Raw genomic sequence first — 27119 nt, 5'->3', positions numbered from 1 at the left:
TGGTTCAATCGGACCGCGCACTGGACTCACAATCCAGAGGTTGCTGGTTCGAATCCCGCGGCGGGCGCTCTAAAATTCTTTGTGTAAATATGGGTATCCGGCGCCGTCGCTCCGTGCCGTACTCAAACACTTAGGAGCCCAGGGCGGCGAAGTCCTTGTAGTTAAAAAGGAAGACACTAGTGGTTGGTACTAGCAATGGTGGCCGACAGCTATAAAGTCAACTTCGTCGTTGAATTTACGAGCCATGGTTTCAACGTTTGAATGAACAAAGTGTTTGAAAATGCATTTTACACATGCCCAGTTGTTTTGCAATCATTAGTTTCCAAAATACCTAAGTATTGACGAAAATTATTTTTTTTGCAAAAAAAAAGTTGTTGCGGTGCTGTACATTGGAATTTCATAAAAATTCAAAATACTTTTAATCCAGCCCAAACATGCTAAATATGATTATAAATGCAGCAAAATGCGTTTTAGACTGTTTTAAGTTGATTTGACTTCTATTTTCATTAAAATTTTGGAGATTTTTGAAACAATATTTTGTTTGCCCCCCCCCCCCTGATTTTTCGGACCAATTTTGAAGGGGGGGGGGCGACATAAACTTTTAAAAATATTTGCAACGGCCTTATAAATTATTTTAATTATGGTATTTTCATTATCCCTTTCAGGCCTGAAGAACCCAACAATCTTTTTTATAACTTTTACATGGTCCTAGGAAATAATTTTGCCCTCAATATATTTTTTTTATAGAATTCAGGGTTAAATAACTTAAATTTATGGACAAGTTTTGACATATTTTCTATTTTCGTTTCAATTATTACTACGAGTATGCAAATAGGTAAAATACAACAAGGAAATATTTAGTCCATGACGATTTTTAATGGCATCTAGTTTCTATAAAGGCACTAATATGTGAATAAATATTTCAATTTAATCACTCAGTACAAAAAATTAATCCTTAGGTACAACAATGACCTCCGAGTGGGACATCAACGATGCGCACATCCCGTTCGTGCAGGACGTCGCGTACGACAAGTTCAACGAGTGGGCCGACGGCCACTGCCGGTACGTGTACCTGCCGACGGAAGACCAAGCCCGGAAGCACATCTCTGGCTGGGCGATGCGTAACACCAACAACCACAACGTGGCAATCCTGAAGAAGAGCTGCCTCGGCGTGTTGATCTGTTCGGCCCGCTGTCGGTTACCTAACGGGGGTCAGATCCATCTGCGGCCGGCGATCTGCGACAAGGCCCGGCGGAAGCAACAGGGGCGGGCGTGTCCGAATCGGAACTGCAAAAATGGTCGACTGGAGGTGCTGGCCTGTCGGGGTCATTGCGGATATCCGGTGACGCACTACTGGAGACACACGGACCGGGCTATATTCTTCCAGGCCAAGGGTAGTCATGACCATCCGAAGCCAGAGTCCAAGACCTCGGGGGAGACCCGCAAGCTGGTCGGGGTGTGTGGTTCGAAGAGCAAGACCAAGAAATTGTCGGTGCTACTGCTGAGGGATGCCGCATTGGGGAATAAGGTTAGTAGGTTTAAATTACGTTTGAGTAAGGTTATCTAATGGGGGTTTTTCAACAGTTGATGTCCTTGAAAAATGGAAGCAAACCTGCGAACAGTCCCTCGACAACGGTTGAAATTCTTCAACCTCCTCCGTTGATTCCAGATTCTAGCGTTGGTAAGAATTACATTCCTAAAACCACGTGTTTTATATTCATATTGTATGCCAATTTCAGACAAGCCAAAATGCAACACCTGCTTCAAGAGTCCATGCTGTTGTCGGGTCACACTCCCAAACTCTGCACTGCAGCCTAAACTCTCCAACATTCCATCCCCAGCAATTCAATACCCGGAAACTTTCAGCAATCCACAGTCTTCCACGTGGCCATGCTACCCCACTGGTACGGGTCATCAAACCTACGAAAGCTGCATGGGAACCACCCAAACCATGTCAAGTTATCCAACCAGCTCAATCGAAAGTTTCCAACCGGAAGAAATCTTCCAACTGGATCAACCACTGCGAGTAGGTCCACCGCAACCGATGCACAGCAACGTTGTCCCACCTCCAACAACCCTGCTAGATCTTGGCAGCGGGACAATTTACAAAAAGTGCAATCAAATCGCACCCGACTACTTCATCTCCGGCAACGGAAACCTGTTCAACGACTACTTAACGCATCCCGGACCGTTGAGCGACAAATCGATGGGACCGTCTCCGACCCAATACCCAACAGCGGACCTGCCGCGGTCCATCAAGAAAGAATCCCTCCCAAAATCGTACGAATGCAGCAGCTATGGTCAACGCCAGCCGACCCCGTCAAGATTTGACTGTGATAGTCAGCAAAGCTGCCGGAAGGCGCAGAAAGCTGCAAACCTGAACAACAATAACCATCATGGCGGCCAATATGGCGCCGGTGGCGCTTACGCCACGTGTGACGAAGTCAATTACTGCTACCAAACGGCTTCCGGTACTTATCAACAGCAGCAGCAGCAGCTTCAACAGCATGGCTACGGAGGAGCTCAAACGGATGAGGCCGGCGGAACTCAGATGCTGATGGCCAATGGATACGCCGATGAGTACTATCGATATTCTGACGGGGGCGGAGGGGGAGGGTACGGGAAGTTGAGCGCGGTCGGAACCGGAGTGCAGATGAATTCGGATGTTCAGCTTGCTTCGTATGATTTTTACTAAGTTATTAAATTCGGGTTTAGGTTTTTTGATTGCTTTATGTTGTGCATTTACTGATTTATCACATTCCCACCATTCCCATGGCTCGAACCAAACAGGTTAAGGTTTAGGGGTCGCTTTTTGTCGTTGAAGTTTGTTTGGGAAAAATCGCGAAAATGTATGGGAAAAACATTTTTCTTCTAGATGGCGCGGGTCTCGTCCAAAATTGCTCAAATATGAGATTCTTTTAAGAAATTCAATTTCCTAACAACTATGTTGAAACGAGTTGTCAAGTAGGACCTTTTCTGTCAAGAAGGGCCGCAAAGTTAATTTTCAAAATTGGTTTAAAAATCAATTTTAAATCCTTTGCGGTCGCACAAAGGGTCATTGTACTCAAATAAATAAGCTGTATCGTTGTGAACAATATTGTACGATCAGTACCTAGCTGGACTCGGTCACTGGAAACGACCGGCGGCTCAACGACCGACGAAATAGGCGGCGGGCCAGATGCGGGCATAAAAATGTCAAAATCTCAGTAACAACTTTTCAAAAGGGCGAATCCCTCAGATGTAAACAAACTGAGTTTTTGTCAGAATCATATAAAGCGAACAAAACTGATTCTAAAACACCCTCCATCATCTCAAAATTCCGAAAATACGTAGTTTTACAAGCAAAAAACAAAAGGGCTAATCAACGACATCAATCAAAACAAACCAAATTGAGTTTTCACCCTTGTGTTGTCACCCAATCACGAGGGGCGAATGTAGTGTTTTCTGCAAGTTCCGACGTATATTTAGAAACACTAAATTTTCATTATAATTTAGTGAATTTTAACCTGACAATCCTCAAAATGGATCAAAATGTATGTTTCTGATGTCTCTGAACACAATTCCACAACAAACACAGATTTGTATGATCCTAAATACATAACTTATTAATTTCAATTATTGTAGTATCGGATCTGGTCTGGTTTCACAATCTAGATATGAAGGTCCATAATTTACCGGTTCTTGGAACATCCGGGGATTCTGGGTCGAGCAGTTGCAGGACAAAAAGTTAGTTTAGGAGGAATGCCGTACAAAATCATCGCCTCCGTAACCATTGAAGCTATGCAAAGATTGAGAAGGCAGGATGGTGTCGCGGGGTGGCCTAGTCGTCAGGTGCCATGTCTCCCACTTCCGGCGGGGACACCCCAAGGAACGTCACTTCAATATAGACCACATCGTCAAACCAACTTGCTACTTACGGTGTATCCTGGCTCAACGAGTCTTGGCCTGAATCGGACTCCTTATGAAGGCTTTCTAGACCAATTTTTTATCACTGAGGTTGCAAATATCACTGTATTATCACTGACTTTAATGTTTCACAATGATAAAATAGTTGTTTCACCACTTTTTTCTTTAAAAACCCGAAAAATGAACAAAAAACAAAAGGGCGAATCTGTTGTTTACTTCTGCTTTATGGCGTAACCTGACGGGCTAATCCGTTGTGTTGGTTGAGTGGGTGGCGAATACGGTGGGGCGAAAATTTAGGCACGCTCTTCAAAAAGGCGTAATTTCTTTTTCTCAATTTTTAAAAACACCTTAATTACTTTCAAATTGCTCTCTATGATGAAATTATTGCTATTTTCTATTACGTTTTGACAAAATTGATGGTTTTCATGTTTTTTTGTGGAAATAGGAATTGATCGAAATTGTTACTGATCTCTTCCCCCCTAAAGCTAAATCCACAATAGCTCTCTTGAGATCTGGCTTGAGATTTTACAAAATGTTCTAGTTTTCTTGTCACCCCAATGACCATTTACTCATATCTGAGTAGGTTTAGATTTGACGGAAAATGGGTTATTTGAAATTAGGGATTTTTTTCCAGCGTGTTGCATGTCGGCTCACATCTCTACTTTTCATCGAGATTTGTTTAAATTTTGTGACATTCAGATTTTGTAAAACTTTGGTAAAACTGTTTTCGATTTGGTTTTTAATTTAATTTTGTGAAGTTACAGTTTTACTTGTTGGACAAAATTTAATATTAAAACAGTACGCTATTTTTAATTGTTTCAAGTGTTTAAAGGTAAGTTACCCTTGAAACATCCGGTTCCCTCGCCAGGGAAGGTATTTGCCGATGGGCCTCCAAAAAGCTTTTTTAATTTATTTCCTTCCAGTTAAGGAATTTACTATAAACATGTATGGAGCACTTGTAGATATTTTACTAATGAACAACTTTGTAGAACATTGTTTTGTCCTAAACTTAATGCTGTTGACATTAGAGCGTAAACAAAAATCCCCTCACCATCGCGAGTGAGGGACGCCGATGGTGGCATTTTTAGACATTGTTTACGCTCTAGTGTCAACAGCATTCACTTTGCACGGAAAACCGGCATTAGTCTTTAAAGACTTATTTTTAGCCTTTTTTGAAGTTCTGTCAGTATTGTCAGAAAAAAGCCTAAAAATTAGTCTTTTTTTGGGCCTAAATTTTAGGCTTTTTTTAGAACTTAGTGCAAAACTTAGAAAAAGACTAAATTTAAGGCTTTTCTGTACTATAAACTTTGGTTCACGATTTGACATGTCAAATCAGAAAAAGTTGAAGTTGCCGGTGGTGGTTGCTGTTCGTCGGACAGGGGCAGGATTTTGGCCAGTTTGCAGGTAAGTTTTTGTGTTTTTCCTGCCGGAAGGTTCGGCCGGAGTGAGACGGCGGCCGAACGAAATGTCTGCTGTTTACCGGGTTCCCAAATTCTGGTTCTCGGTACGGTGGAGGAAGACGGGAAGGCGTGTTTTTTTGCGGATGCAGGAGGGAAGCAACTTTTTTTTGTGGACGGCGTGGACGTGTGGACAGAAAATGGACGTGTGGACAGAAAATCTCGGAATGAATCCGCCGGGGATTGAAATCCAAAGTGGAAGCGAAAAAGGGCAACGAAGCGGGAGTGGACAACCGACGGTGGCGGTGAAAATTATGGTGGTGGTGGTTGTGTTTGTGTTTGTGAATAAGTGGTGTGTGTGTGTTTATGAGCGAAATTTTAAAATTTGCGTGTGTGCTACTCCGTATGTATGTGTGTATGTGCGTGTGTGTGTGTTCAAAAATTTAAAAATTCAGAAATTCAAAAATTTAAAAATTTAAAAATTTAAAAATTCAAAAATTCAAAAATTCAAAAATTCAAAAATTCAAAAATTCAAAAATTCAAAAATTCAAAAATTCAAAAATTCAAAAATTCAAAAATTTAAAAATTCAAAAATTTAAAAATTCAAAAATTCAAAAATTCAAAAATTCAAAAATTCAAAAATTCAAAAATTCAAAAATTCAAAAATTCAAAAATTCAAAAATTCAAAAATTCAAAAATTCAAAAATTCAAAAATTCAAAAATTCAAAAATTCAAAAATTCAAAAATTCAAAAATTCAAAAATTCAAAAATTCAAAAATTCAAAAATTCAAAAATTCAAAAATTCAAAAATTCAAAAATTCAAAAATTCAAAAATTCAAAAATTCAAAAATTCAAAAATTCAAAAATTCAAAAATACAAAAATTCTAAAATTCTAAAATTCTAAAATTCTAAAATTCTAAAATTCTAAAATTCTAAAATTCTAAAATTCTAAAATTCTAAAATTCTAAAATTCTAAAATTCTAAAATTCTAAAATTCTAAAATTCTAAAATTCTAAAATTCTAAAATTCTAAAATTCTAAAATTCTAAAATTCTAAAATTCTAAAATTCTAAAATTCTAAAATTCTAAAATTCTAAAATTCTAAAATTCTAAAATTCTAAAATTCTAAAATTCTAAAATTCTAAAATTCTAAAATTCTAAAATTCTATAATTCAAAAATTCAAAAATTCTAAAATTCAACAATTCAAAAATCAAAAATTCAAAAATTCAAAAATTCATAAATTTAAAAATTCAAAAATTCAAAAATTCAAAAATTTAAAAATTCAAAAATTTAAAAATTCAAAAATTTGAAAATTCAACAATTCAAAAATTCAAAAATTCAAAAATTAAAAAAAAATCAAAAATTCAAAAATTCAAAAAATCGAAAAATCAAAAATTCAAAAATTCAAAAATTCAAAAATTCAAAAATTCAAAAATTCAAAAGTTCAAAAATTCAAATATTCAAAAATTCAAAAATTTAAAAATTTAAAAACTTGAAAATATAAAAAATCAAAAAATTAAAAATTCAAAAATTTAAAAATTTAAAAATTTAAAAATTTAAAAATTTAAAAATTTAAAAATTCAAAAATTCAAAAATTCAAATATTCAAATATTCAAATATTCAAATATTCAAAAATTTAAAAATTCAAAAATTCAAAAATTCAAAAATTCAAAAATTTAAAAATTCAAAAATTTAAAAATTCAAAAATTCAAAAATTCAAAAATTCAAAAATTCAAAAATTCAAAAATTCAAAAATTCAAAAATTCAAAAATTTTAAAATTCGAGAATTCAAAAATTTAGAAATTCAAAAATTCAAAAATTTAAAATTCTAAAATTCTAAAATTCTAAAATTCTAAAATTCTAAAATTCTAAAATTCTAAAATTCTAAAATTCTAAAATTCTAAAATTCTAAAATTCTAAAATTCTAAAATTCTAAAATTCTAAAATTCTAAAATTCTAAAATTCTAAAATTCTTAAATTCTTAAATTCTTAAATTCTTAAATTCTTAAATTCTTAAATTCTTAAATTCTTAAATTCTTAAATTCTTAAATTCTTAAATTCTTAAATTCTTAAATTCTTAAATTCTTAAATTCTTAAATTCTTAAATTCTTAAATTCTTAAATTCTTAAATTCTTAAATTCTTAAATTCTTAAATTCTTAAATTCTTAAATTCTTAAATTCTTAAATTCTTAAATTCTTTAATTCTTTAATTCTTTAATTCTTTAATTCTTTAATTCTTTAATTCTTTAATTCTTTAATTCTTTAATTCTTTAATTCTTTAATTCTTTAATTCTTTAATTCTTTAATTCTTTAATTCTTTAATTCTTTAATTCTTTAATTCTTTAATTCTTTAATTCTTTAATTCTTTAATTCTTTAATTCTTTAATTCTTTAATTCTTTAATTCTTTAATTCTTTAATTCTTTAATTCTTTAATTCTTTAATTCTTTAATTCTTTAATTCTTTAATTCTTTAATTCTTTAATTCTTTAATTCTTTAATTCTTTAATTCTTTAATTCTTTAATTCTTTAATTCTTTAATTCTTTAATTCTTTAATTCTTTAATTCTTTAATTCTTTAATTCTTTAATTCTTTAATTCTTTAATTCTTTAATTCTTTAATTCTTTAATTCTTTAATTCTTTAATTCTTTAATTCTTTAATTCTTTAATTCTTTAATTCTTTAATTCTTTAATTCTTTAATTCTTCAATTCTTCAATCTTTAAATTCTTAAATAATTAAATTCTTAAATTCTTAAAGTCAGATCTTCGAAAAATTGAACTTGTCAAACTACGCCAATCCAGTGCTGAGCTAAACTCCTAAATGAAATAACCCAATTTTTAAATAAGTATCAAACTCTCACAACTCATCTTCAAAATATTGATTTTTTATTTTCAGGTAAAAGCTGTACTCATCCGTGAATCTGTCGTATTCTGAAATTACCGAATCACCGAATAAACGGAATAAACACATTTTTTATAAAAAATTAGATAATATATAACAGTATTTTATTTTTTACCGTTTATTCCCGCCATTTTGATCCCCTAGGCATTTCAGGCATAAAATAAGTCTTAATCAAGTTCCGCCATCTTGGATTATGTCCGCTTTGATCCCCTCCCATTTCTTGCAAAAGCCTAAAAATTAGTCTTTTAAACCTATAAATAAGTCTTTTTAGGCCTAAAAATAAGTCTTAATCAAGTTCCGCCATCTTGGATTATGTCCGCTTTGATCCCCTCCCATTTCTTGCAAAAGCCTAAAAATTAGTCTTTTAAACCTATAAATAAGTCTTTTTAGGCCTAAAAATAAGTCTTAATCAAGTTCCGCCATCTTGGATTATGTCCGCTTTGATCCTCTCCCATTTCTTGCAAAAGCCTAAAAATTAGTCTTTTAAACCTATAAATAAGTCTTTTTAGGCCTAAAAATAAGTCTTAATCAAGTTCCGCCATCTTGGATTATGTCCGCTTTGATCCCCTCCCATTTCTTGCAAAAGCCTAAAAATTAGTCTTTTAAACCTATAAATAAGTCTTTTTAGGCCTAAAAATAAGTCTTAATCAAGTTCCGCCATCTTGGATTATGTCCGCTTTGATCCCCTCCCATTTCTTGCAAAAGCCTAAAAATAAGTCTTTTAAACCTATAAATAAGTCTTTTTAGGCCTAAAAATAAGTCTTAATCAAGTTCCGCCATCTTGGATTATGTCCGCTCTGATCCCCTCGCATTCTCGAAAAAGCCTAAAATTTAGGCTTTTTGACGATAACATTAAGCCTAAAATTTAGCCTTTTTCGTACTAAAACGAAACTAGTCTTTTTAAGACTAACCCATCATTAGGCTTAAAAAGACTTAACACGGTTAGGTTCGATAAAGCCTAATTTTAAGTCTTAAAAGACTAATGTCGGCTTTGCGTGTGGAACAAAACAATGTTCTACAAAATTGTTCGTTTGTACAAAATCTACAATTGCTTCATACATCATTATAGTGAATTCTGTAACTGGAAGGTAATAAATCAAACGAGGGCTTCGCGATGGTTTTTTGCCATTTGCCATCCCTGTCCCTCGCTCACCAAAGAATCTCATTCCAGATCCGGAGCAACATGGAGGAAGAGTACGGTGATTTTCCGAAAAATGCAATCGGAACCATGATCCGCAAGATGCTCACAATGCTGGACGAGCACGAAATCGGTCCCAAACTGTCGGTGTGCTACAACTTTGTCCTCAAGCACGAGGCGCTCCTGACGAACGTGCCGGAACCGGTCAAAAACAACGATCGGGCGGCCCAGCTGCGTCAGCAGGGGAACCGACTCTACCTGGCCAAACGGTACGCAAAAGCGCTGGAAAAGTACAACGAAAGTATCTGCTACGCGGAAGCCGGTTCCGATCAGTTGGCCATGGGATACGCTAATCGGTAAGTCCCGGTAGAAAATGTTGCGATTTGGTCGACTGATTGCTAAGTCGACTAACGTTTTAGGTCGGCGATTTACTTCGAGCAGGGGGAGTACGAGTTTGCGCTGCTCAACATCCGGCTTGCCCGGGACCACAACTATCCGGAGAAGCTGAGGGAGAAACTGGACACGAGGGAGAAGAACTGCCGACTGAAAATTGACGAAGGTTTCGCGAAGGACAACGTGCCCTGTCCTCGGTTGGGAATTAATGTCGAGGGTAATCCAAAAATTCCCTGTCTGGCCAAAGGAATCGGCATGAAGCAGTATTCTGGCAGTGGACGCGGATTGGTCGCGGAGAGGAACTTCAAGGCGGGTGATGTGATCCTTAACGAAAAGGCCATTCTCAGTGTGGTGGCCGTTGCGTTCAAATACCTGTACTGCAGCCGCTGCGGCATTCCGAACCAGCACAGCTTGATTCCGTGTCCGAACTGTGTCCACTGCATGTACTGCAGTGAGGAATGTCTCGCCGAGGACTCGCGGATGGCACATCGCTACGAATGCAGTTTCGGTGCCCAAATGGCGAACATTGCGTACGACGGCTCGAACCTGGCAACGAAGCTGTTCTTCTACGGATTGACGCTTTTCAACAACGATTTGGACCAGATGATGAAATACTGCGAGAAGAACTCGATGATCGGAGCGGATCCTTTCAAGTTGGACCACCGAAACTACGATCCGCTGGAGGAGTTCAAGATCTTTCACGAAACCAAGCTGCACTTGAGCCCTTACATCGAGGTATCGTTCAGGTTGTGCGCCGCCGCCACTTACTACGTTTTGCTGAAGCAACCTTCGATTAAAGCGCTGGTAACAACCAAAGCCCAAAAACGATCCTTGCTCAACTGCCTCTACCTTTACCAGCGCGTGGCCATGTATTTTGCCTGGGAGCGAAAATCCCCGCCGGATTGTACGGTTACCGGGTTGCTGTCCTACGGAAAGCTGGTTAACCACTCGTGCAATCCGAATGCCATGATTCTGTACGATTACGGCCAGATCAAGTGCATCCTCATCCGACCTGTCCGCAAGGGTCAACAGATCACGATCAGCCTCGGACCGGCCTGGTTCGTTATAGGTAACCAGCAGGCGTCCGATCTGAGCTTCACATGCCAGTGCGAGGTTTGTCTGTACGGTCGCGTCGGCGAGTGGATAAAGACGGGCAAGCCACTTCCGGCGAAGGCCCTCAAAGACTTGGAGTTGTGCACGGAAGTGATGCTTAACGAGAAGATCAACGAGGCGGCCAAGCTGAACGCCTACCAGCAAATCATCCAGCGGTACGATCAGTACTTGCCGAACATGGACATGAGCTACCACTTGCGGATGTACTACCATAAATTGACGCAGGCCATCATGAAGGAGAATATCCAGTTGAACCGCGCCAAGGTTGCGGCCGCTGTAGTTTGAGTGTTGTGGCGTTTTGATTTTATTCTTTGCTACTTGTGAATTTGAACAATTGCTTTTGTGATGTTAAGTCAGACATTTCAAACAGAAATAAAAACGTTTAACGAATAGTCGTACTCTCGTACTCGTTCACGATAGGGGACCATCCATAAATCACGTGGACTCCTTAGAACTGAAAAATGTAATTTTTCTTTCAACGATTGGGTTGTGTAATTTTTAAGGTTTTGAACAAGTCTAGGGGAAACATACCCTTTCTAATCAAACATCTATCTTCGTCATATGGAGAGTTTGATGCTCGATTAAAGCTCCTGAAATACTTTTTAGGCTATAAACTTACCAGCAACAGCACGGCCTCGAGTAAGCACGCAAATTTATGCCACTTACTGGCCAAAAAGATCAAATTTAATGCACTTTTGATCATAATTTCTATTTTGCGAGACCATTTCGAGCAAAACATTTCATTAGGGCACAAAACCAAAAACCGCGATTCGAGAAAATCGCTGGCAAAAAGTGGACAACTTGTTTCAATTCCTATTTAAAAAGAATGCTTGACTTGTGGTATTTTTACTGATGATACGATAAAACACATCATTAACCTGAACCCTGCTTTAATGCTTCTGAATTTATGTTGATTTTCGCAATAAAACTCATAATCTCGTTATTGGGCCCTTTTAACTTTCCAACTGTTGTTCATAATGGGCCCTTTCTAAATGCAATTTCGAAGAGAACTGAAAGGGCACTAAAGCGCTGTCACCTGATTGCTGTTTTTAATTATGTTTATGGGCCTTTTTGTTTAGTTAGAAATAATGAGGAATTCAGCGGAAATTTTGATAATTGGTGAAGTTTTATGATCGAATGGTGTATATAAGGTATGTGAAACATAAAAATTCTTCAAAAGTGTACTGAATGTCGTGATCGGGGACTTTCTTTTATAATAAAAACACAGATATTTTGCAATTGACAAACAACACGTCTTATTCCACACAAATTAACTACAAAACTGATTTGACAATCTTCACTTCATTCTCTCTTTCGCCGGCCGCGCGCATCTCGTTGTTTTTTTATATCAATCTTATAATAAATACTCATTTAATAATTTATTACATATTCAATCCTGCAACCCATAATCCCTACTCTGAACAGCAGCCGCGGGGCCGTACTAAATATTGTATTTCGACGAAGTTTTTTTCTGCAGAAGTCCTTGGTGAAACGTAAAGCAAACTTTGTTTTGAAGTGAATTAGTGTTAAGAATGTATGAAAAGTTCACTTTATAACATAGAAAGTTCCTTAACCACGAAAAACTATCGAAAAAGAAAAGGGCACAATTGAACTTTTTTTCTGGTTTGGAGTGAACATTGTTATGTGCCGTTTTGTGTTTTTGATTTTTTTCAATAGGAAATTGTTTGCTATCAATCTGATTCTTGAAGGGCTTGTAGGGAGTGTACTAATGAATGGAATAGTGGAATAATCCCAAATGTTTACGTTTTGGTTTTGTGCCCTAATAAAATGTTTGGCTCGTAATTTCTTATGTAGTTTGTTGGCACATACATCCACAAGCAAGATGAGAACTTAAATAACTGCTTAACGAAAGTCTGATTAGAATACAATTGGGATTTTTTTTAGATGCTTGTAAACGGAATAGAATAACTTTTAGTAAAAGTGAAAATAAACAGAAATGTTCACAATAAGTGGCTCTACACGTTGGTGTACTTGGTTTTAGCACAGACAAGTTTTAGTAATTTTCAAGGAACACTTCAGATTATCCAGCATCATTCAAACACGACCGCTTATTAGGCTTAAAATGGGTATATTTCCCCTAATCGCGGCTCATTTTCAGTTCAGATCGAGTTTACCCCAGACTGGTGGCAAGCTTGTCAAAAAGTGAACCTCGCTTTTGACAGTCCATATAGGGTGAACGTTCCGTAAACTGGTTGCACAAAATAGGGCATACAGGCCATTTTAGAGTAAAGTTGAAAATATGTTTATTTTATATTTAGGTTTGTAATTTGAAATTGATATTTATTGAGAGTTAATTTTTTTTGTTAAGACCGAGCTATGCGGTAACGCTTCCGCCTCGTGAACGGGAGTTCAGGACCCGGTGCGGACCAACATAAATGGTTATGGTTTCCCTTCTGAACTCGATTTCTAATTAAAGGAAAAGTTGTTTATTGTCACAAGCTGGATAATATTTTATTTTATCTAGTTATTTATTTTTTGACAAAACATATTCAAAATTATTCATCAAAAACAAAATTTAAAATAATTTTACACAAAAAATAACTTTTCAGTTGCACATTTGCTGGCTCTTTTACCCTATATTTAGCGACAGAGGGGTAAAGCGACCAAATAGCGGGGGCCACGGTCCAACCAATAGAGCTTTATGACGTTTCACGTACGCACACTAGCGCACCATTTGATTTTGCTGGCCGGACAAAATTTAACCTCACTTTTTTTTCGTGTACGTACACGCAATACATACACTGAAAACCCAACCATGGTAGTTGCTACCATATTGTAGGGTTAAATTGAGAACACGCACCGACGTATTTTTGCTAAAAACATTCCGTGCTTCGATTGACTGATTAACGCAGTCAGTTTTACTATGTCGTGGACGGTATGATAATTTTAACCCTCGATTATGGAGAGAATGATAATGATTTCGTAATTGCTACCATGCAATTTTGTGGAAGCATGGTACATTTTACCATATTTGCGTTTACTTTCACCAAAAAGCCACAGTTAATTTAATAAGCAGCATTTTTAGCAAATTTTCTTAAAACTACCATGGTCGGGCTTTCAGTGTACGCACGTAGATTACTTTATGTGAGTATCGTGGCCCATACATACAATTTGACAATCTTGCCGTCAGGCTGGTTTACCCAGAAATGAGTCTTCCTTGAATGTTAGTTTTCTTTTACAAAAATCTGGTTGATTCTGATTATGCGTATCGTTTTGTCTGCTCACATCTCCATTTTCAGCGTGGAGCTGATTTTCCGAAAAATCGGTTGTGTTCGATGTGTTTTGTTTCTGTGAATTCATTTTTGGAGGTAAAAAGCCAAAAAATCTGATAAGTTTGTTAAAGTCCGGATTGTTTAAAGTTTAAGGCAAATCATAATAAAGAAAATCTCGTTCCCCTGAAAATAAACCAAAATCTCCTTCCAGAACCGCTCCGAAGCCACCAAGCGCACAACATGGACAACAATAAACAGGGCAACGCGATCGGAACCATGATGGACCGGCTGCTCGATCTGGTCAAAAAGGACCTCCAGGTGAAAACCACAATGGCGGCGTTCCGCGACTTTGTCCTCGAGCAGGACGAGGAGCTCCTGAGCAATGTCGAGGAACCGGTTAAGAGTAACGCGAAGGCGGCCCACTTCCGGCAGGAAGGGAACCATCTTTATTTGGTCAAACGGTACGAGAAGGCGCTGGAGAAGTACAACGAAAGTATCTGCTACGCGGAGGCCGGTTCCGATCAGTTGGCCATGGGATACGCAAATCGGTAAGTGTGCGAGTGTCCCGGTAGAAAATGTAGCGAATTGGTCGACTGATTGCTAAGTCGACTAACATTTCAGGTCGGCGATTTACTTCGAGCAGGGGGAGTACGAGTTTGCGCTGTTCAACATCCGGCTTGCTCGGGATCACAACTATCCGGAGAAGCTGACGGCGAAGCTGGACGCAAGAGAGAAGAACTGCCGAAAGAAAATCGACGAAGGTCTCGCGAAGGACAACGTGCCCTGTCCACGGTTGGGCATTAATGTCGAGGTCAATCCGAAAATTCCTTTTCTGGCCAAAGGAATTGGCATGAAGCACTATTCGGGAAGCGGACGTGGATTGGTCGCGGAGAGGAACTTCAAGGCGGGTGACGTCATCCTGGACGAAAAGACCATTCTCAGCGTGGTGTCCGTCGCAAACAGGTACCTCAACTGTAGTCACTGCGGCATTTCGAACCAGCACAGCTTGATTCCGTGTCCGAACTGTGTCCACTGCATGTACTGCAGTGAGGAATGTCTCGCCGAGGACAAACCACTTCACCGCTTCGAGTGCGGCTTCGGTGCCCAGATCGGGAACGTTACGTTCAACTGCTCCAACATGGGTCACAAACTGTTCTTCTACGGATTGAAGTTGTTCAAGGACGATTTGAACCAGATGATGAACTATTGCGAGAAGAACGCAAACACCGGAGCGGATCCTTTCACGCTGGACTACAGAAAGTACGACCCACTGGAAGAGTTCAAGCACTTCATGAAATCCAAGCTGACCTGCAATCCGTTGGTCGAGTACACATTCAAGCTGTGCGCCGCCGCAGCCTACGTTGTCCTGATGAAGCAACCTTCGATCCGTTCGCTTTTTCCGTCCAAATCGCAGAAACAATTCTTCCTCAACTGCCTCTACAGTTGCCAACGCGTGGCGGCTTACTACGCGTGGGATAACAACACACCAACGGGAATAATCGCGGCCGGACTAACTTACACCGCAAAGGTGATCAACCACTCGTGCGATCCAAACGCCATGGCGTTCTACGACGCCGACCGTGTCAAGTGCATCCTCATCCGGCCCGTCCGCAAGGGCGAGCAAATCACGTACAGTCTCGGCCCGGCCTGGTTCAACCCCGGTGGCCAGTCAGTGTCCGAGCTGAGCTTCAAGTGCCGCTGCCCGGTTTGTCGCTACGGAAGTACCCAGGAGTGGATGAGCTTGGGAAAGCCACTCCCGCCGAATGCCGGGAACGACCTGAGCATGTGCATGGCGGTGCTGATCAGCGATACCGGCAACGACGCCGCCAAGCTGAACGCGTTCCAGCAGATCATCCAACGGTACGATGCGTTCTTGCCGAACATGGACTTGAGCCTGCACCTGCGGATCTACACTGAAAAGTTGAAGGATGCCATCGTCAACGAGAACGTGAAGCTGAACCGGGCCAAGGTTGCGGCCGCCGTCCTTTGAATGAGCTTCGGGGCATTTTGTTATTTTGATTTTTTTAAGATTTTGGATTTTTTGACGATTTCTTTCACTAACTCTGTGGTTTCGAATAAATAAGGAAGCATTTAAAATAACTATTTTTACGCAACAGTCTTCAAAAATATCGGTAATATGAAGGAAGAAATTCAACGAATCGTTCTGACCGTAAAATTAGCGAAGCAGGCCTGGCCGCATTGGTTGATCGACCGTCTTTGTCGACCAACAACGATCATACGAAATCTGTCAATTACTTATCGGGAGCTTGAAGTCATAAACGGCTAACATCTCGTTTGTTTTGATACGGTCTAGAAAGACAATCCGGAACGGGTTTTCGGAGGATTTTGTGGCCGAACCGTAACCAGGAGAGATTCGATTACTTTCTAGTTGGACCAAATCTTAACTAATGAATCGCAGAATGGACAAGCCACCGTCCCCCAAGACGACTGCCGGCGGCCACGTTCCGCCCGACGTTGACATCCTGCTGAGCAGGATGCTTTCGGAAATTGCGTCCGATGCGGATATCGAAGCGTATCGGGACTTGGTACTGGCGAATGGAGAAGTGGTCGATGTATCCGAGGTCGCGAAAATTGACACCAAGGCGGAGCAGCTACGCAAGGCCGGGAATCGGCTGTACCACGCCCGCAAGTATAAAGCGGCACTGGGGAAGTACAACGAGGCCATGTGCTGTGCGGAGTCCGGTTCGGAGCATTTGGCGATTTGTTACGCGAACCGATCGGCCATCTACTACGAGCAGGAAGAGTACGAGTTGGCACTGCTGAACATGGCCCTGGCCAAGGAGCACAACTATCCGGCGAAGATTCTGGACAAGCTGGACGTGCGCGAGCAGAGCTGTCGGAAGAAGCTCGAGCAGGGACAGTCCAAAAACATCGCGCTCTGTCCGCGGATGGGCATCAACGTCGAGGGCAATCCGCGCGTTCCCTTTCTGGCAAAGGGAATCGCCATGAGGCAGTATCCGTGGTGCAACCGCGGGTTGGAGGCCGAACGGGACTTCCGCACCGGGGATGTCATCCTGGACGAGAAGGCCGTGCTGAGCATCGTCGATGTTCCGTTAAAGTATTACAACTGCAGTCATTGCTCCGCCGAGAACCATCACAGCTTGATTCCCTGTCCGGACTGCGTCTTTGCCATGTACTGCAGCGAGGAGTGTCTGGAGAGGGACAAACGGCTCGTGCACCGGTTCGAGTGTGGATTGGCCACGAAGCTTCGAAACGTATCGATGTACACGTCCAACATGGGACCGAAGCTGTTCCTGTACGGATTGACGCTGTTCAACGACGACTTGGACCAGATGATGGAGTACTGCGAGCAGAGCGCCAACGCCGGTGGAGATCCGTTCACCTTAGACTACAGAGAGTACGATCCGTTGGCGGAGTTCAAAGAGCTCCACAAGACCGTACTGAACACCAACACCGAGATCGAAGGTTCGCTGAAGGCCTGCGCTGCTCTCAGTTACGCCGTCCTCATCAAAAACCCCGCCATCAACTCAAGCTTGACCACAAAATCCCACCACCGATTCCTCCTAAACTCCCTGCTCCACTACACCCGTGTCGCGTGCTTCCTGATGTGGAACTCCCACGTCAACCTCTCGACCACGTCCACCGGCCACGTGCTCAGCGGCCTCACCTCGGTCGGTTCCCTCATCAACCATTCCTGTGATCCGAACGTCGCCGCCATCTACATGGGCGGCCGTCTCAAGTTCATCCTGCTGCGGCCAATCCGCGCCGGCGAGCAAATCCTCACCGCGTACGGACCGACCTGGTACGATCGTAACCATCCGCCGGTCACGTACAGCTTCGTGTGCGCGTGCCCGTTCTGCGTCCAACCCTCGATGCAGCACTGGTTGGCCACCGGAAGGGAGCTGTCGCTGGGGGCGGAACGGAACGCCGATATGCTGCTGGCCATTCTGCAGGACGAAGCGTTCAACGACGTGGACAAGCTGCACGCGATTCAGCAGTACATCCAGCGGCACATTCGCTTCCATCCGGAGGACACGCTGAGCCGGATCATGACCACGTACCGGTTGTACCTGCTGGAGATGGTCAAGAAGGACATCGAGCGGATGGGAAGGGAGGCGGCGGTGGCGAGGGTTTTTGAATAACGACTTGGTGATTTCGCTGAAACTAAACGAAACGAATTTATGAGCAATCGGACTCATATTTTGCGCTATCCAAACCATGGAATCATTATGAAGAATAAACTTCTGAACTCAAACATTTAGATAACATAAGTTTTGTCTTTCTCACCGAGGCTATAATCCTTTTTTAAATACTCGTAGACCCACCCTCATGTATACTTATCGATTATCGGGACAGGCATAATTTTGTCAAATTTCAAAAGCTCATAACTTTGCGAAAATTAAACCGATATGGATGCTTCAAGAAGCATTAGAAAGGAAATTTATTCTTGTTTTTGATTATGTAATGGGACAGAGGAACGGTCCATGGCCATCGGAGATGTTCCGGATTTTCCGGGACAGTGTCAAAAAGCCACTTGTTTCAGTGCGTGCCATTCTGGCTGAGATGAGATTTTCACTTAATCTATATTTTTTTCCTAAAAGTACAACTAATGACCAGTCGAACGCAACCTGGAGCATAACAATCCGTTGAAAATCCGCTGAGTTATGACCATTTCCTTAAAAAAAAAGACCCGGATCAGGTTCCTGATATGGCCAATTCCCGATTTCAGTCGGAATTCGTCTTGCGACGGCTCAAACCTCATGAAATGCCTTGAAAAAGCTTTTCAGATACATAATTTGAAGAAACTTCAATTCTGGCCACTTTCGGAACCTCCCTGGAGATCCCCCAGGGAACCTGTAATCACAGACAAACAGACGGGACACTGGAGTGCCGAACCATCGTCCTTCTAAAACGGTTTTTTCAAATGCAATTTTGTTTCGGCATCCACTCACCCGGCGCTGATGGCGCTGCTGTCGTGACAGCTCGCCCGTCTTTTCTCAGTGTGTGTGATGTGTGTTTTTAAGTTGAGCGTGAGCACGTGTGAGGCAGCAAATGAAAACAAAACAATTATGATGGAATTCAGGAATTCTAACGGTGATCCACAATCCAGGCTTTGCTGGACAAGATTGGGGCAGTCTTGGCCAGGGTCATGTGAGCGGCTGACTAGCGAGGACATACCTTTTGCCCCACTATTAACCCGGGAGGACTCTTCAACAGCCCGCCGATGTTGAGGCTGCTGCTGAGGCGCCTGATACTGCGGAGGAAGCCGGATCCTCTGGTGGAGTCATCTCCTTCGGATCAACCTGCTTATCCTTCGTGGACTGCTGCTCGGTAGGATGCTACTGCTGGTCGTCCTTTTTACGACGTTGACTCGATAGTGGGTGACACGTTCCCCGCGGATTGTCTGTGCTGTAATAATGGCCATTTGCATGTTTTGTTCAAAACACGTCATGCGACGGCTCAAACCTAATATTTTTCAATGAGCAAACTATTTGGTCGCCGGTGGAATTATGACGGCGGAATTAGTGGACTGTAAATTTGTTGGGTGGGAACGATTCCAGGGAAGAAAAACACTGCAAACTTTACTAAATTACGAACTAAAACTATACACTGAAAAAATCTGACATAGCAAATTCATGTGCTTTTTCACGTGAGCTGCTCTAAAAATCAACACGATAATTTGCCATGATTTTCCCTTGAGATAGATGTGTTTTGCATGTGACATTTATGTGATAATCATTTGAAATCAGCTGATCGCAAGCGAGATGTTTTTCATTCTTTTATCGCTTGGAGTTCACTTTGGATTCAACAGAATTTCACTTGGATTTGCCCCATTTGCACTCAAAAAAATATTCATGTTGATGTTACGTGAAAAGCCTTGTGGTATTTTTCCACCAGAGTTTTCACGTAACTTCTACGAAGTAACCCTAGTAGAAACGGAATTTGCTTGGCCGATCGTTTCACGTTAATTCTACGTGTTTCACACGTAAAAGCTAAATGTATCAGCTGGTGAACTCTACTTGAATGTTTTAATAATTGTTATAGGAACCTTCTAGTACTTTTGAGGGATTTATTTCAGATTTTTTCAGTTGTTTAAAAAGAAGAAGAACAATGATATGCAGGTTTCAATTTCAACTCAATGTTTTATTGAATTATTCTTTCAATAACAAATCAGCCTAAACCTGATCATTGGATGTTGCTAGTCGCGATGGCTTTTATTCTAATGGAGTCGAAACGATATAACCTGATTTAGCGGGAACACTCCATGCGGCTTCCGGTTCGTCTGGGAGCGTCCCTGCCTTGGTGACTCGATCTTGTTGCCGACGGCTAAACTCGCCTATCGTAGAGAGCCTGGATCTTATTAGAGAACGGTCATCTCAAACCAAAAGTACCAATCGAAGCACGAGAACTGTCAAACGGAGGTACCAATCGAGCATAAGACAAAGGATTTTGCTCGATTGGTACCTCCGTTTGACAGTTCTCGTGCTTCGATTGGTACTTTTGGTTTGAGATGTCCGTTCTCTAATAAGATCCAGGCTCTCTAGCCTATCGGAAGTTGATTCAGTGCCTTTCTTCGGTCTCTTGCCGGACCATTTCGCCACCGTTTAGTCGCCAGAACGACGCCGGACCTCGCGCCGGACCTGGTTAAATCGTTAACGAAATTTCTCCGTAGGCCGGGTAATGTTTTGGATGAAGTGGCGGGCGAGTGGCGGGATCGGTTTTCGAGGATTTATAAATTCTGTTCCCTGTTAAGTATAGAAACGTATTTTTAAATTTATGCGTTAAAATCTGTCAGAACAAATTCCACTTACCGTTGGTTGTTGAAGATTTCGGTGAAACTAATCGGAGTGATTCGTCAGCGTACTCCATCCTGGTCGAGAACTTTTTTCATACTAACTGGATCACGTAAATTTTATCAACCAACAACCCAAAGATATGTTCATGTCGAGGTTACGTGACAACACATATAGAAGCTACGTGAAGACTCCTAGTGGAAAAATATTACTGAGATTTTCACGTAACTTGAACGTGAAATTATTTTTTTTCCAGAACTCTTACACATTATTTTTACGTGTGTCACGTAAAACGGGCCTATCGAGGGGAAAATTGGGGTTACGTGATTTTTCACGTAGCATCAACGTGTGGATTATTTTGAGTGTGACTTTTCCCTTGATTTCAAAGTGAAAAACACGTGAGATTGAAATGTATTGGTCTTTGATGTTGTTTGATGAAAAATTCCTTATTCGTAAGATGGCGATGGACGAAGACAGTCCAATTTGCGATTTCTTTTGTCGAATTTATCGTTTTAAATCATAGTTTTGTGTAAAATTAAATCGTACTAAAAGTTTTTGGTATGTATTTTATAGAAAAACTGTGAAAATTTACAAATATATGTAAAAACTAACTTTCAGCAATGAATTTTCAGGAAATAAAACTCCGGCGGCTTCGGTTGGCTTTAGAATACGTTTTTTCTCAGCACTGATACTGAGTTTGTCGATTGACCCGAAAACGTCGGCATCTGGCTGCGGTACGATTCGCGTTCCGGAACACACAACATGGTACAACCATCGGCAGTTTTGTGCTGAGCGTCATGGCTTCTCGTCACCGTATCCAAGGCCACTCGATCCAGATCATTAAGGTCGAGTCGGTGGAGGCCTCCAAGAACCGTCGTCAAGTAGATTCACGGCTCCAAGAAACGGTTCCCACTAATGCAGCGATACCACCACAAGCGTTACCGGAATCTGCTACCAGTAAACTGCCGTGTACTGTTTTCCACTTTTTTCTAGGAAAAGTAATGAGTGAAAGGAGTGAAAAGTGCAAAAGATAGATCGATGGTCCGGTTGTTTTGATTCGAATTATTTGTAATCGTTACTTATTTCATATATTAATAAAAAAAAATTTTTCAAGAAAACTTTTAATCGTATTTTTTATAATAAATCAAAAATGATGTTCACATGAACATCACTGGAAAACCATTGCATTTATACTACAAAATCATTTGAAATTCATATGCACACCATTCAAAAGTCATGTAAGCTTTCACGTTAAACTCACGTGTTTTGCATTTGGATTTGCCGGTTCGCGCGATGGATATTTTCAAGTGATTTCCACGTGACATTCACAGACTAAGTCGTATGGGGTAGATTCATGTGGAAAACATGTGATATTGCTATGTGCCTTTCTTTCAGTGTAGGGCTTTTGTTAATTTGATTCGGTTAACCGCGGTGGATTTTCTTGAAATAGGGGAATCATACCCTTTTTCAGCCTATTTCTATTACCAGCCTATCAGCACTTTGATCATGAATTACAGCTGTCATAAAATGTTTTTGACTGTTTCAAAGTGATAAATAGCTCAAATAAAAGTGAGCAAGCAACTCTCCACTGTTGATACATCTGAAAATGTTGATTTAATAGCGGAAAACGGAAAAAAGTGATGAGAATTGGTCGAATGGCTTAGAGTGATTAGAATGGGTATATTTCCCCTAATTCGAACTGTCAAAAATCCACCAAAGGATCTACCGGTGGATACTTTTCTACCACAGTTTTTTGTGTGATCAATATGGTAGATTGTAACTGACGGGTTACCACCGGCTCACGAGCGCTACCGAGACTCCCTCATGTAGCCTCAGGGCCCTCAGGGTCGGCATGCTTGCGGTCCTGAATCGCGGTAAGCTGGGAAATGCGTCGGAATCCAGTGAAAACTCCACAACTTCGATCGAACTCTTCTCTATTTCCTCCCACTTTCTTAAAGCTATCTGACCTTCTCTCTGCTCTTCCTTCTTCTCGGGGCCCCGTACTCCGACACTGCTTCCGGTGACGTCGCTTCCTCCTCTCCTGTTGCTTCAGCTACTCGCCGCTTCGCGGCGCAACCGCTCTTTGTTGTTCTGGCACTCGCCGAATCACGGCGCAGCCTCCTGGTTGTGGTCTTCGCGGCGTACTCGACCGGTTGCGGTCGTACAAGGGTCCCACTCATACCGGTTCTTGTCGTCCTGTCCTCTGTCGTGGTTGGTTGCGTCCTACGACCTTCGGAAGCACCATCGAGGGTGTCCGGAATACCCGGATGAGGCGCAGGTACGACGCGGGTCTACGTCCGGCTGCGGACTGGATTCTGGGGGTGACTCGATGGTTGCGGCGCGTCCCCGGTTGGTGTTCTCGACACGGTTGTTACGAGGCGGTGCCGAACTGGCACTTAACGTAAGGTACGAGGGGTCCTGGAGGTGATGGTTGAGGTTAGGTGAGCCATGACGGTTGGATTTGTTGGTTAGGCGGATGGGGTCGTTAGGGTTGGCAAACTGGCGGGTTTTGTGGACATACCTGATGTCCTTCAGCGGTCCCAAACACTTCTGGTTCCCGCTGGCACTATCACTCACGGCCGTGGCCGTGCACTGACACTAATCGGCGAAACAGTGGAGTTGTAGCGGTCCAACTGTTCGCTATAGAGCTTTATGACGTTTCGTGTACACACACTAGCGCACCATTTGATTTTGCTGGCCAGACAAAATTTAACCTCACTTTTTTTTCGTGTACGTACACGCAATACATACGCACGTAGATTACTCTATGACTCTTTCCGGGCAATTGGACGAGTCTTGAGGAGTCCTTGGCGGTTGACGGTCTTCGTCTTTCCCCTCCTCTTTCCGCGCCTTTTCCCTGACCTTCCAACCTACCGTCATGTCACCTCTCTACCGCCCACTGCCGACGAGGTCCTCTGGTAGTCGGTTTCGGAAACTTCTGCTGGCTGCGTTCTTGGTGGACGTCACTTGCTGGGTCGTTTACCGGCGACAAAACACTTGACACGCGAACACTTCCCAACTTTCACATTAAACGAATAACAAATCGCGTAAATCGCGGTAACCTTCACGAGTGAGGTTCCGAACGGTTACAAGATGTTTTGGTGGATTTTTGACAGTTCGAATTATTTCAAGAAAATCCACCGCGGTTAACCAAATCAAATTAACAAAAGCCCTTATAATATTTAAGCAAAGTTACAAACACGGGTATGAATCATCAAGCAATTTCAATATGGCGACTTGTATCAGAAGAAAGTGAGGCATTTTCACTAGTTCTCACTGTTCTCTGTTCTGCGTGCACCGCGTGCAAACATCGACCACACACATACTAACACAAAGCGCCACCAAGAGGCAAAAGGTGTTTACGAATATTTTTGGCACTTTTGTTAAAAATATGCGGTTTTTCAAAAACAAATAACAAAACCAACTTTTAAGTGTAGTTTGACTGCCAAACTTGTAATTCGTTGCTGATTTGTTCGAAAATTTGTTAAAAATAATAAGTTTTTTAAAGCACTCTTTTTGAACGGACATTTCTGTTGTCACCTTCTGGTTCCTTGGATTGGCCATGGATAATTTCACAGTGTAATAAACAGGGCAGCTACCACCACGTGGCGCCACTGTTTCGAATGAGAAAATGATACAGGTTTTTCAGACGAGTTTCAATCCCGTGTTACAAAGGAACGTCCGAACTGTACGCGGTCCGCGAGGCGAGTGTCAAAAATCTGACAGCGCGCCTTTCGTGCTCATCTTTGCGCGCCGTTTTTTCTCGTTCCCACTCTTTTGGCGCTGTCTGGTTGGCAGCGATGCGTCGGCTACACGCTGCGCGTCGATTGCTTGAAGTCGGGTGAAACATCATCACGTTCGGGACCGAAAAAAAAACGGCTCTTTGCCACAGGGTGGCCACTATCCGGATCGTCAGGGGAACCGGTTTCAGAAGGAATCCTCATTCAAAACAACTAATCTTCTTTTTGAAATCCAGAACATCTCCGGTGGCCATGGACCGTTACCTTGTCCCATTACATATTCAATAACTAGGATAATTTTTCTTTCTAATGCTACTTAAAGCATCAAAATCGGTTTAATTTTCGCAAAGTTATGAGCTTTTGAAATTTGACAAAAAATTGCCTTTCCCGATCATTTTGTCCAACCCAATGGAAGCACGAGGACACCTCCCCCCATGAAACTTGTTTTCTTTTCAAGCAAATTGAATCGAGTGCTGCAAATAATTAATCCAGGTATTTGTTTATTTCCAGGAGATTTTTCCTATATTTTCTTATTTTTAAGCTTTTCAACTACGTTCATTATAATCTATAGATTTTAATGAACGTTCAAATTTGAATGTCGTCAACAGATTGCAAAACATAAAATAGTAGTTTATGCAACAAGTTGCAAAAAGAAGATTTTTTCAGCACGAGTCGTACATTTATCCAACGAGGTTCACCGAGTTGGATAAATACGAAGAGTGCTGAAAAAAACAAGTTTTGCAACGAGTTCCATACAATTTTTTTTTTTTTTTTTTTTTTTTTTTTTTTTTTTTTTTTTTTTTTTTTTTTTTTTTTTTTTTTTTTTTTTTTTTTTTTTTTTTTTGCGGGCCAAGGATTGATACCTAAGAGCATGCAATGGCACTGACCTTGTTGCGTGCTCTTCGGTTGACGTCCACGTAAGGAACATCCTGGAAGGAGCGTAACTAACTACATCCGTAGTTCTGTTAGATCATCCGAATTATTTTGATCAGAACAGTATAGCTCTGGTTCCTTGCGAGTGTCCTATTTTCTTACCTCCACGTTGGCTTGGTTTTCATGATGACCTAGCTGGTGGCCTGTGGAAACGGATCGTAAACCTTTGACCACCGCGGGTCAGAGTCGAGACGGCTAAAAGAAAGGGGCGCAACAATGTAGGAAAGGGAAGTAATTTGTGATTGTAGACGGTATTGTTTTGATTCGCAGTATGTTGAGTCAACTGCTGTGGATGTACCTGAAACATCGCACAACGGGGTTTCTCTTCTCTTCATTCTCAGCTACAACCTCCTATTTTTATTTTGCTCTTCTGATTCCCAATTCTTCACTGATTCTTCTATTTAATATCCAACATTTGATTATAATTTTACTAACTTTTGATTCTCTTATCTCTCAAAGCTTTTCCCAAGGGGGAAACCACTCTGATCAAAGAGCCCCGGGCACGTTTCGGCACCTCTCGGGCACGTTTCGGCACCTCTCGGGCACCTTTCGGGCACAGTTCGGCACAGTTTTTGACAGCATATCAAGCAGACCCAAATGATCCTAGTAATCAGCTTACAATTTGTAAACATTGTCATTTTGGAGAGGAAAATTTGTTTCTAATAGTCAGTTTGATGTTTTTTCAGTATTTTTCAATTTGTGATGACGGTGTCGAAGTGGTTTTCCCTCTATACGATTGTTAAGAGATTCGTTTTGACGTGAAATTGCTAATCTGCGTCCGCTTGTGGAACAACAGCAGTTCTAGCTTGAAAGCAACATTGCTCAGCGGGCCAGTTATGGGATTCCTCCGGCGGAACATCACCACGACCAATGATAAAAAGATCGACTAAACTAAGCTGTTCAAGAAGAACACCTCGCAGCGTCGATCAACAAGGCAAGGAGGTTCGCATCGTGAACCTGCCCCCATTGATGCCGTGCCACGTAATGCGTACAGAAATCCGATGGACAATGCCCAGGACACGGCGAAGTATTACCTCCACTGATAGCTGACAACGGGAGAAAGAGAGTTGATATACTGGCTAACATAAAAGCTAATAAAGAAAGTGTTCAGTTATAAATAAGTTTTATTCATGATTCAATTTCACAGAGTTTAGAAAATAATGAATTTATAGCCGAAAAACGGGAATCGTTGTCGCGGTACTTCAGGATGAGGTCCTTGTACTCGCCGGACCAACGCCAGTCTCGCACAGGCAGCATTTCCGCGATTCCAGCGTTTTTTTGTTAAACGAAAAATTAGACGTGTTAAAGCCTTGACGACGCACTTCTGCTGGGGGAACATGGAGCGCTTTCATTGCTCAAGGCTTTACGCATGGCGCTCGTTTTCTTGGTGCGTATATCCAGGGACACGTATTTCTTTGTGCTCCCAAGGTTCTCCTTTGCCATTTCCTTGTACACCAGAGCAATGGCCTTGCGGACGACACGGATCTTGGACAGCAAGGAGAAAACATCAACTCTGTACCACGCGCAGCTTTAGCAGCTCAGTATTGAGCTTCTCGAGCTGCTTGGTCAGCTCCTTCTTTTCCATGTTCCA

General features: G+C 41.3%; 4 protein-coding genes and 1 pseudogene across 4 annotated transcripts; 4 read left to right on the top strand and 1 right to left on the bottom strand.

Moving 5' to 3' along the window:
* Positions 1-962: 962 nt before the first annotated feature.
* LOC120414749 (uncharacterized) lies at positions 963-2695 on the top strand. The gene is made up of 3 exons (XM_039576066.2): positions 963-1528; positions 1585-1681; positions 1740-2695. Exons 1-3 carry the CDS (start codon positions 968-970, stop codon positions 2693-2695), a joined length of 1614 nt encoding a protein of 537 aa, XP_039432000.1. The 5' UTR covers positions 963-967.
* A 1895-nt stretch (positions 2696-4590) lies between these two features.
* On the top strand, positions 4591-11241 carry LOC120414779 (SET and MYND domain-containing protein 4-like). Its single transcript, XM_039576092.2, has 3 exons — positions 4591-4738; positions 9374-9696; positions 9760-11241. The coding sequence occupies exons 2-3, from the start codon at positions 9386-9388 to the stop codon at positions 11129-11131; spliced, it is 1683 nt and encodes a 560-aa protein (XP_039432026.1). The 5' UTR covers positions 4591-4738; positions 9374-9385; the 3' UTR covers positions 11132-11241.
* Positions 11242-14122: 2881 nt separating this feature from the next.
* LOC120414773 (uncharacterized) lies at positions 14123-16179 on the top strand. Its single transcript, XM_039576087.2, has 3 exons — positions 14123-14175; positions 14291-14627; positions 14701-16179. Exons 2-3 carry the CDS (start codon positions 14320-14322, stop codon positions 16067-16069), a joined length of 1677 nt encoding a protein of 558 aa, XP_039432021.1. The 5' UTR covers positions 14123-14175; positions 14291-14319; the 3' UTR covers positions 16070-16179.
* A 320-nt stretch (positions 16180-16499) lies between these two features.
* On the top strand, positions 16500-18203 carry LOC120414775 (SET and MYND domain-containing protein 4-like). Its single transcript, XM_039576089.2, has one exon. The coding sequence runs from the start codon at positions 16500-16502 to the stop codon at positions 18201-18203; it is 1704 nt and encodes a 567-aa protein (XP_039432023.1).
* Positions 18204-26158: 7955 nt separating this feature from the next.
* LOC120414761 (uncharacterized) lies at positions 26159-27119 on the bottom strand (annotated as a pseudogene).

Source organism: Culex pipiens, chromosome 2 (assembly GCF_016801865.2).
Source record: "Culex pipiens pallens isolate TS chromosome 2, TS_CPP_V2, whole genome shotgun sequence".
Classification (NCBI taxonomy): Eukaryota; Metazoa; Arthropoda; class Insecta; order Diptera; family Culicidae; genus Culex; species Culex pipiens.
The sequence above is the reverse complement of the archived record's forward strand: the minus strand, read 5'-3'. Positions and strand labels throughout refer to the sequence as shown.

Coding starts and splice junctions, on each gene's coding strand:
- LOC120414775 (XM_039576089.2), top strand. CDS start 16,500: ATGGACAAGCCACCGTCCCCCAAGACGACTGCCGGCGGCCACGTTCCG.
- LOC120414779 (XM_039576092.2), top strand. CDS start 9,386: ATGGAGGAAGAGTACGGTGATTTTCCGAAAAATGCAATCGGAACCATG. Junction 9,697..9,759: donor GCCATGGGATACGCTAATCG/GTAAGTCCCGGT, acceptor CTAACGTTTTAG/GTCGGCGATTTACTTCGAGC.
- LOC120414773 (XM_039576087.2), top strand. CDS start 14,320: ATGGACAACAATAAACAGGGCAACGCGATCGGAACCATGATGGACCGG. Junction 14,628..14,700: donor GCCATGGGATACGCAAATCG/GTAAGTGTGCGA, acceptor CTAACATTTCAG/GTCGGCGATTTACTTCGAGC.
- LOC120414749 (XM_039576066.2), top strand. CDS start 968: ATGACCTCCGAGTGGGACATCAACGATGCGCACATCCCGTTCGTGCAG. Junction 1,529..1,584: donor ATGCCGCATTGGGGAATAAG/GTTAGTAGGTTT, acceptor GTTTTTCAACAG/TTGATGTCCTTGAAAAATGG. Junction 1,682..1,739: donor GATTCCAGATTCTAGCGTTG/GTAAGAATTACA, acceptor TGCCAATTTCAG/ACAAGCCAAAATGCAACACC.